At 42.4% G+C, this 9,942-nt stretch overlaps 1 protein-coding gene across 7 annotated transcripts in view; it reads left to right on the forward strand.

Moving 5' to 3' along the window:
- The window catches only part of LOC140191566 (inactive phospholipase C-like protein 2), a 230,203-nt gene extending 224,932 nt beyond the window's left edge, over positions 1-5,271 (forward strand). For 4 of the 7 annotated variants that reach the window (XM_072249069.1, XM_072249071.1, XM_072249072.1 and 1 more), the window contains exon 6: positions 3,646-5,270. In XM_072249069.1, coding sequence (XP_072105170.1) covers positions 3,646-3,831 — 186 coding nt within the window. In that variant the 3' untranslated portion in view covers positions 3,832-5,270. Of the gene's footprint in view, positions 1-3,645 lie in introns of all 7 variants that reach the window. The other 3 variants (XM_072249065.1, XM_072249067.1, XM_072249068.1) reach the window with 1 other exon arrangement.
- Positions 5,272-9,942: the final 4,671 nt, after the last annotated feature.

Consider the following 9,942-nt stretch of genomic DNA (forward strand, 5'->3'; position numbering starts at 1 on the left):
TCAGAGTTTTAGATGACTTGCTGAATCTTCGCAAATTTCTCAGAAAGTGGAGATACTGCCATGCATTATTTGTAATGTCACTTATGTGCTGGACCCAGGACAGATCCTCTGAAATAATAACACTGAGGAATTTAAAATTGCTGACCCTCTCCACCTCTGATCCCCCAATGAGGATTGACTCATGGACCTCTGGCTTCCTCCTCCTGAAGTCTATAATCAGCTCCTTGGTCTCACTGACATTGAGTGAGAGGTTGTTGTTATGTCACCACTCGGCCAGATTTTCAATCTCCCTCCTGTATGTTGATTCATCACCAGCTTTGATTCAGCCAATAGCAGTGGTGTCATCAGCAAACTTCAGTATGGCATTGGAACTGTGCTTAGCCTCACAGTCGTAAGAGCTGCACTGTGTAACTGTATCCTCCACACTGGCATTCCTGAGTTTGTTTAAATGAAGATAGGCAATGCTTGTAAAAGTACAGTCTAATCATGTGTAGTCTCTGCCTGTGCTGCTATACATGGAATGCCAACTTTAAGATACAACAATGAACTCTCTTGAGAAACAAAGGACAAAGGAGAGAGCTTGAGCAGAAATGATGTGGGCACGAGTATGGGAACGGATATATACTGTACACACACAGAAACATAGATGCACACACAAATACCTACTACACACAGGTAAACAGAAACTCACACACCCACATACTCACATATATGCTTTCAGTAAACTCATGCAGAGACAACACACAGGTTGCTCCTTAACTTCTGATACTGATAAACCGCACCCAAACTGCAGCACGGATACCAGAAGCAGGGTATCCTCTATTTCCAGCCTACAGTAGCAAGAGGAAATCACAGTGCTTAAAATAGCTGACACTGTACAGGGTTGTAAGACACTGGAAACGTGAGTTGATTGGACTGACCCAGATAGGGAGCTCCAACTGTATTCACAACAGCATGTCTCAGTCTGTGGCAATGAATTAACTTGATGACCTCCAGCCCTTCCTGCCTCCAGCCAACAAGGCATTTTGTAATAGCTTCCAGTTTTGATGTATGTGTAACTCACCATTTATTTAATGCAAAACCCAGGCCTCCATTTCCTAGCAATGTACAGTTTCCTCTCCAGGTTTCTCCATTGTCTCTCCTCTTCCTGTCCTAAGATATTAACCAGTTATGCAACTAACTTGCCAAAATGATATTTCATCTCCATCCTATATGCTGAAGCTTGTAATTTCTTTTAACCAGGATATCACACTGAGGCATATGTGTGCGAACAGCACAAATACACTTGTACACGTAAGCGTCTATGCACATATGTAGCCACACAATAGGAGAACATATATACCTCAGCATAAACATTATGCATGCAGCTGATGATATTATCTTCCCCGGAGTTTCAAGGAACATTTTATTTACTCTGAATATAGCAACTGATAAAGAAACCTAAGGCCATGTTGAAGTTTATAGAGCTCTTGTGGGAATTGGAGTCCAAAATAAAAAAAAACCTTCATGTCAGATGCTTACTAATAAAAGCAAGGGGAATTCAGGCAAGACCTCTTTACTCAGTGTGGGGTAGAACTCTGGGCCAAATGGCCTAATTGTACTCCTATATCTTAAGGGGTTATCTTACCTGAAAAATCTGTCGGAATTCTTTGAAGAAATACAAACAGGATAGACAACGGAGAATTGGTTGATGTTGTGTACTTGGACTTTCAGATGGTCTTTAACAAGCTGCGGGAAATGAAGCTGCTTAACAAGATAAGAGCCCATGGTATTACAGGAAAGATACTAGCATGGATAGAGCAGTGGCTGATTGGCAGAAGGCAAAGAGTGGGAGCAAAGGGAGACTTTTTTGGTTGGCTGCCAGTGACTAGTGGTGTTGCATGTGGGTCTGTGTTGGGACTGCTTCTTATTATGTTATATGTCAATGACTTTGATGACGAATTCATGGCTTTGTTGCAAAGTTTGTTTGCGAAGATAGGTGGAGTGGAAGGGAGTTTTTGGGGAGTATAGAGGCTACAGAAGGACTAGACAGATTAGAAGAATGGGCAAAGAAATGGCAGATGGAATACAGTATTGGGAAATGTATGGTCAAGCACTTTGTTAAAGAAATAAAAACGTAGACTATTTTATAAATGGAGAGGAAATACAGAAATCTGAAGTGCAATGGGACTTGGGGGTCGCTGTGCAGGATCCCTAAAGGTTAATTTGCAGGATGAATCAGTATCGAGGAAGGCAAATGTGATCTTGGCATTCATTTCATGAGGACTAGAATATAAAAGCAAGGATATAATGTTGAGGCTATATAAAGCACTGGTGAGGCCTCACTTGGAGTACTGTGAGCAGTTTTTGACCCCTTATCTAAGAAAGGATGTGCTGACATTTGAGGGTGTTCAAAGGAGGTTCAGGAAAATAATTCTGGGATTGAAAGGCTTGTCGTATGAGGAGCATTTAATGGCTCTGGGCCTTTACTCACTGGAATTCAGAAGAATGATGGTGACCTCATTGAAACCTATCGAATGTTGACAGGGCTCAATAGAGTGGATGTGGAGAGGATGTTTCCTATGGTGGGAGAGTCTGAGACCAGAGGACATAGCCTCAAACTCGAGGGGGTGTCCTTTTAGATCGGAAATGAGGAGGAATTTCTTTCATCAGAGCGTGATGAATCTGTGGAATTGGTTGCCACAGCTGGCTGTCGAGGCAGAGTCATTGTGTATATTTAAGGCAGAGGTTGATAGATTCTTGATTAGTCAAGGCATGAAAGGATATGGGGAGAAGGCAGGAGATTGGGGCTGAGAGAGAAAATAGATCAGCCATGATGAAATGGCAGAGCAGGCTTGATGGGCCAAATGGCCTAATCTTACACCTATATCTTATGGACATTGTTAGATAGTCTTATGTTCTATGTTCTAAAATGCATAAACTAAGGTGCAGTGGAAAGAAGAATGATTTGAGTTAGTGGCTTTTTCTTATCCATGATGGATCTTTCAGTCTTGGACTCCTTGACAACTCTCATTTCTTGAATGTACCAGACAGATTGTTCGATTCAAACTTAGGATGCCCCACATTTAAACAAGACCAAGAGTTAATTATCTCCATATTGATACAAATGTGAATGACTTTAATAGAACCTGAAAAACATGCGCAATTCTATATTACCTTTCAGGATCTCATGGTGTCATTTAGCACTGCAGCCAAATAAATACTTTTGATGTCTAGTAAGTGTTGCAAAGTAGCAGCCAATATGTGCTATGAGACAATATGCGCTGATGAGACAAACCAATTTACTGTGCTCCTGGGTGCTATCTCTCCTCGAAACGGAATCTTTCTGTGCCCATCAGAAAGGTTGTGGAGACCCAATGGGCCAAGTGGCTAATTTCTGCTTCTATATTTTATGGTGTTATGGAAAAAACAGATGGTTTTAACATTTCATCATAAAGTCGGCACCTTCAACAATACACCAGTTCATCAGTAGTACAGTAAAGGGCCTGAATCTTTGTCCTCAGTCCCTGGAGTGGAGTTTGGATCTCCAAGCATCTGGCTCAGAGATCTGACTGTTGCTCCACCGTGACTGTCTGCTGAGTCACTGCTGATAATCAGAATAAGGATTGTCAATGTGAGTAATCTCCGTGCATTTGTCACTTTCAGGGCCAGGCTGATCTGCTGAAACACGCAAAGAACGAAGCGCTGGATAACCTGAGACAGATCCACTATGCAGCACAATCTTGCGGTATCAGTAAGAGCCACTTGTCATCTCCAGATCAGTTGCAATCACGGGGCGCCTTGGAGAGCATTCCTGAGAGTGAGAACACAAGCAACAATGGATCTTGCTGACGTCAGCAGGCATGGGAATAAAATGTTGTAAATACATAAAAACATACACACATACGTGCGCGCACACACACACACACACTCAAATGTGCTGTAGCTCCACTGATAGGCAATTTTGTTGTACGTGAATTGGATTTGACAGTGTCACCTAATGTTATCTCCTTACAGAAATGAGGCACTGGTGCTGAATTTACTGGAAATGTTCTAGGACACTGAGATAACAACAGAAAATACTGGGAGTAATCGGTAGTGCTATCCTGTTTACTGAGGCCCACATTCCAAGAAAATGCTTTGCTTGAGAACGGCCTTCAGAATCTCTCCTGAAGGTGGGATGTGATCACTATCCTACAGTCCCCCACTCTTTGTGCTTGCTCCCTGATTGTGTTTCTATGGGTTCATACAAGAACAGGCCGTTTCTCCTCTCTGAAGATGGAATACAAGCATAAAATCAGTGGCTTGACTAATTTGTTTCAGCAAAATACTTTGCTTGCTCTTTGGAAGCCACGATACAACCCATGACCAGAAACACCAAATTGGGTGGAAAGCAAATCTGTTGCAGCTTCAGGTCTACGATCTGTGCATTGTTCAGGAATATATTAATCAATCTTGGGAGCAGCAATGGTTTAGAAGCTATAAAACACATAGTGTATTTTGTACCTTTTGGACATAAATGGTGGATACGTAGCCTGGTAATGATGTTAAAATGTAACTGAAAATTTTATAGTGGGCCAGACAAATTCCTCTAATAGTAATGTCACTTTCAACCTGAGGTTGAAACTCAAGCTACTTTTCGTCACCAGCAAAGCAATAGACTCATTAGTTTAGTGAATAGGAAGTTTCTTCCTTTGAAACTCATTTACTCATCCAATTAAGCTTCACTTCAGTACGACCTGTCAGATCCAATCGTTGTCTCTCTTCCAGTTATTGTGACTGGGTATTTACAGAATCGGTCCCCGTGGAAGCCTTGTGCGATGGATGACCGGACTCCTGGCGAGCTCGACAGGGAAAGAGGGCTGTGCCTCCACCACGCCCGGTCGTCCCAGCACCCAAGAGTGGGGGGGGCTCACACGAAGGGGTAGCCTTGCGCTGCAGCGGTGACCACTTTGATACCACCTATCTAATGATGTGTGTCTCTGTAATAAAGTCATGCAAAATAATATTTATGTTTCTCCTTCTGAATTTCTACATAAATTGTTTTGAAAATTCATTTGGCTCCTTCTCTTCAGCTGTTGATCAGGGAGGAAAGTAAGTTGATTTACACCTTAAACAGCACTCTTCAGTTTTACAATTAATAACCATAAATGCAATTAATAACTTACAAGGCTGACAGTACTGATACACGTTTCTGGGGCTCTACTTCCTCCATGTATAAAAAAGATCAGGCAGACAGATTTTATTTTTTGTTGCTGAATTTCTCTGTGATGCCATTATGCTGCTATGAAAGAAAAAAAATCATTATAAATAAACTAACTGTTCTTACAGCCATATGAGGTGTGACACTTGGCACAATTCAATTTCACTAGGAATGAGTGAGTTGAAGTCAGAGATTGCCATGACTCATTACAACAGCCAAGCATGCTGTGATTATTTGGAGAAAATATCTATTTTAATGATTACTGAAATAGAAACTACAAAAGACAATGTTTCACATTTTGTGTGGATATATTTTTCACGGAAGAACTGAAGAGTTATTTTTGGCCCGTTAATAAATGATAGAGCAGACTTGAAGGGCCAAGTGGCCCTGCTCCAATGTTCTTGTGTTCTCATGAAAATCCAGAAGGGCATAAAGGGAAATGTATCCACTCAGAAAGTTGTTGGAATCTGGATTTCTTATCATTCCAGCATGGGACTGGCATTGATCACTCCTTCCGTACTGTTCAATAGATGGCAATTATGTATTGGACAGTTAGGCAGAGGGAGAACTCAAAGTTCTAAAAATTCAAAACATTCAAAGTACATTTATTATCAAAGTATGCATGCAGTATACAATCCTGAGATTCATCTTCCCACAGAGTCACAAAACAAAGAAAACCATGGAACCCGTTCAAAGAAAAACCATCAAAACCACCCCCATGCACAGAAAAAAACAAATCGCGCAAACAGCAACAAAAAAATGAGCGAAAAACACAGAATATAAAACACAAAGATCAAAGAAGTCCAGGCATATTCAGTTCAGCTGAATGTTCGTTATCTGGAGGCCACCCAAGTTCACCCTGATTCAAAATTGCCCAAAATAGCAACAAAAAAAGTGACCAGAAACCCACACAGACACCTTCCTCCAGCAGCAAGCGCAAAGCTGATAGACGGCGCTGAACACTCGCTCACTTTTCTCACTCGCCTCGATGAGTTCAATCTTCCTCAGCGCTTTAATCAGTGAAAAATGGCGCCCCAACTTAAGGCTTTTTGGCGCCGAGGCTGCACACTTCACTCAAAGCCTCACGGAACACCCTCGGAGACAGCAAAGTGCCTGAATGCTCAGTCGGCCCAAAAACACACTACCTGGAAGAAATGTTTAAACATTTAGAATCACAAAAGATTTTTTCCTTAGCATTTTTCATCTCTGTTGCCAGAATTCAGTTTTATGTTATGCATTGCTCTGGCATTTTATCGCCACAGTTGTAATTTAAATGTAAATAAATGTGAAAATAAATGTGGCTTGGCTAGTACCTCATGTGGACATCACTGCCAACTCTGCTCCTACCTTAATCCAATAGCTATACAGACATTTTCAGCAAGTGCAATTCTAATCAGCAACAGGTTATCTGGCACACTAAACTCTTTGCTCCCTCTTTAACTTCCAAGAGTCATAGGACACTACAGCACAGAAACAGGCTCTTTGGCTCATCTAGTCCGTCCCAAACTATTAATCTGCCTAGTCCCATTGACCTGCACCTGGACCATAGCCCTCTATACCTCTCCCATCCTTGTACTGTACTATCGAACCTGCATCCACCACTTCCGCTGGCAGCTCGTTCCACATTTGCACCATCCTCTGAGTGAAGAGGCTCCCCGTCGTGTTTGCCTTCAATATTTCACCTTTCACCCTTAACCCATGATCTCTAGTTCTAATCTCACCCAACCTCTGTGGAAAAAGCCTGTTTGCATTTACCCCATGTATACCCCTCATAATTTTGTATACCTCTACCAAATCTCCCCTCATTCTCCTATACTCCAGGGAATAAAGTTCTAACCTATTCAACTTTTCTCCATAACTCAGGTCCTCAAGTCCTGGCAATGTCCTTGTAAGTTTTCTCTGCACCCTTTCAATCTTATTGACTTCTTTCTTGTAGGTAGGTGACCAAAGCTGCACACAATACTTCAAATTAGTCCTCACCAATATCTCATATAACCATATAACAAATACAGCACGGAAACAGGCCATCTCGGCCCTTCTAGTCCGTGCCGAACTCTTACCCTATCCTATTCCCACCGACCTGCACTCAGCCCATAACCCTCCATTCCTTTCCTGTCCATATACCTATCCAATTTTACTTTAAATGACAATATCGAACCTGCCTCTACCACTTCTGCTGGAAGCTTGTTCCACACAGCTACCACTCTCTGAGTAAAGAAGTTCCCCCTCATGTTACCCCTAAACTTTTGCCCTTTAACTCTCAACTCATGTCCTCTTGTTTGAATCTCCCCTACCCTCATGGAAAAAGCCTATCCACATCAACTTTATCTATCCCCCTCATAATTTTAAATACCTCTATTAAGTCCCCCCTCAACCTTCTACGCTCCAAAGAATAAAGACCCAACTTGTTCAACCTTTCTCTGTAACTTAGGTGATGAAACCCAGGTAACATTCTAGTAAATCTTCTCTGTACTCTCTCTATTTTGTTTACATCTTTCCTATAATTTGGTGACCAGAACTGTACACCTTACATAACTTCAATATTACAACTGTTGTACTCAATACTTTGATTTATGAAGGCCAATGTGCCAAAAATTCTGTTTTGCACTTTCGATGAATTGTGGATCTGTATTCCCAGATCCCTTTGTTCTACCGGACACCTCAGTGCCCTACCGTTCATGGTGTAAGACCTAACCTGGTTGGTCCTGTCAAGTGCAAGACCTCACACTTGTCTGCAGTAAATTTTTTCTGCCATTTTTCAGACCATTCTTCCAGCTGGTCCAGATCCTCTTGTAAACTTTGATAGTCTTCCTCACAGTCCACTGCACCCCCAACCTTCGTGTCACCTGTAAATTTGCTGATCCAGTTTACCACATTATCTTCCAGATTGTTGGATATAGATGGCAAACAACAATGGACTCAGGACCAATCCCTGTGGCACTCCACTAGTTACAGGCCTCCAGTCAGAGAAACAACCATCTACTACCACTCTGGTTTCTCCCATGAAACCAAAGTCGAATCCAATTTACTACCTCAACTTGAATGCCATGTGACTGAACTTTCATGACCAACCTCCCATATGGGACTTTGTCAAAGGCTTTGCTAAAGTCCACCTAGGTAACATCCACTGCCTTGTCTTCATCAACTTTCCTGGTAACTTCCTCAAAAACTCTCTGGGATTGGTTAAACATGACCTACCACACAAAAAGCCATATTGAGTATCCCTAATCTATCCCTGTCTATCCAAATACTTATATATCTGGTCCCTTATAATACCTTGCAATAACTTACCTGCTACTAATGTCTGGCTTACTGGCCTATAATTTCCTGTCTTATTCTTGGAGCCTTTCTTAAACAATGGAACTACAATAGCTATCCTCCAGTCCTCTAGCCCTCACCCGTAACTAAGGATGATTTAAATATCTCTGTTAGGGCCCCTGCAATTTCCTGCACTTGCCTCCTAGAAGGTTGAGAGAACATCTCGTCAGACCCTGGGGATTTATCCACTCTAATTTGTCAGCAAATGCCTTCTCCTCTGTAATCTGCATATGGTCCATGATCTCACTGCTGCTTTGCCTCACTTCTATAGACTCTGTGTCCATCTCCCAAGTAAATACAGATGCAAAAACAGTTCACTTAATGTCTCCCCCATCTCTTCTGGCTCCACGCATAGATTACCAATCTGATCGCCCAGGGGACCAATTTTGTCCCTTGCAGTCCTTTAGCCCTTAACATATCTGCAGAATCCCTTAGGATTCTCCTTCACCTTGTCTGCTAGGGCAACCTCATGCCTTCTTTTAACACCCCCCCCCCGCCCGATTTCTTTCTTAAGTGTTCTCTTGCATTTCTATTCTCCATACCTCATAAGTACCTCATTTGTTCCTAGCTGCCTCTACCTGCTATACACCTCCTTTCTTTCTTTCTTAATCAGGGCTTCAATATCTCTTGCCAACTAAAGTTCCATAAACCTATTGCCTTTACTTTTTATTCTGACAGGCACATTCAAACTTTGTACTCTCAAAATTTCACTTTTGAAGGCTTCCCACTTACCAAGTACACCTTTGCCGAAAAAGGTTCTAATCCACAATTGCCAGACCCTTCATGATACCATCAATATTGGACTTTCTTCGATTTAAAATCTCAAATAGCAGACCAGACCTACTTTTTCCATATTTACTTAGAGAATGCAAAGCACTAGATCCGAGATATCCTGGACTCTGGTACCCAGGAGGCAACATACCATTTGGTTCTCGCCCACAGAAGCCCTAACTAATGAATCCCCTATCACCGCAGCTTGTCTCTTCTCCCATCTTCCCTTCTGAGTCACAGAGCCAGACTCAGTGCCAGAGACCTGACCGCTGTGACTTTCCTCTGTTAGGTCATCCTCCCCCCACCCAACAGTATCCAAAGTGATACTGTTGCTGAGGGGGATGGCCACAGAGGTACTCTGCCTTGACTGTTTAACCCCTTTCCCCTCTCTATATGTCCTATCTATCACTCCCCCAGCCTCACAAATGATCCGGAGTTCATCCTGTTCCAGCTCGAACTCCTTAACGCAGATTGTTAGAAGCTGTAGCTGGATGCACCTCTTGCAGTTGTAGTTGTCAGGGACACTGGAGGTCTCCATGCCTTCCCACATCCTGCAAGGAGAGCATTCCACTATCCTGTCTGGCATCCCTACTGTTCTACTTGTGTCAATATAAAGAAGGAAAACAATAAATAACCTGGGAGAACTTCCTAGAGATGCTGCCTGGCCTGCT

This window comes from Mobula birostris, chromosome X (genome assembly GCF_030028105.1).
Source record: "Mobula birostris isolate sMobBir1 chromosome X, sMobBir1.hap1, whole genome shotgun sequence".
Classification (NCBI taxonomy): Eukaryota; Metazoa; Chordata; class Chondrichthyes; order Myliobatiformes; family Myliobatidae; genus Mobula; species Mobula birostris.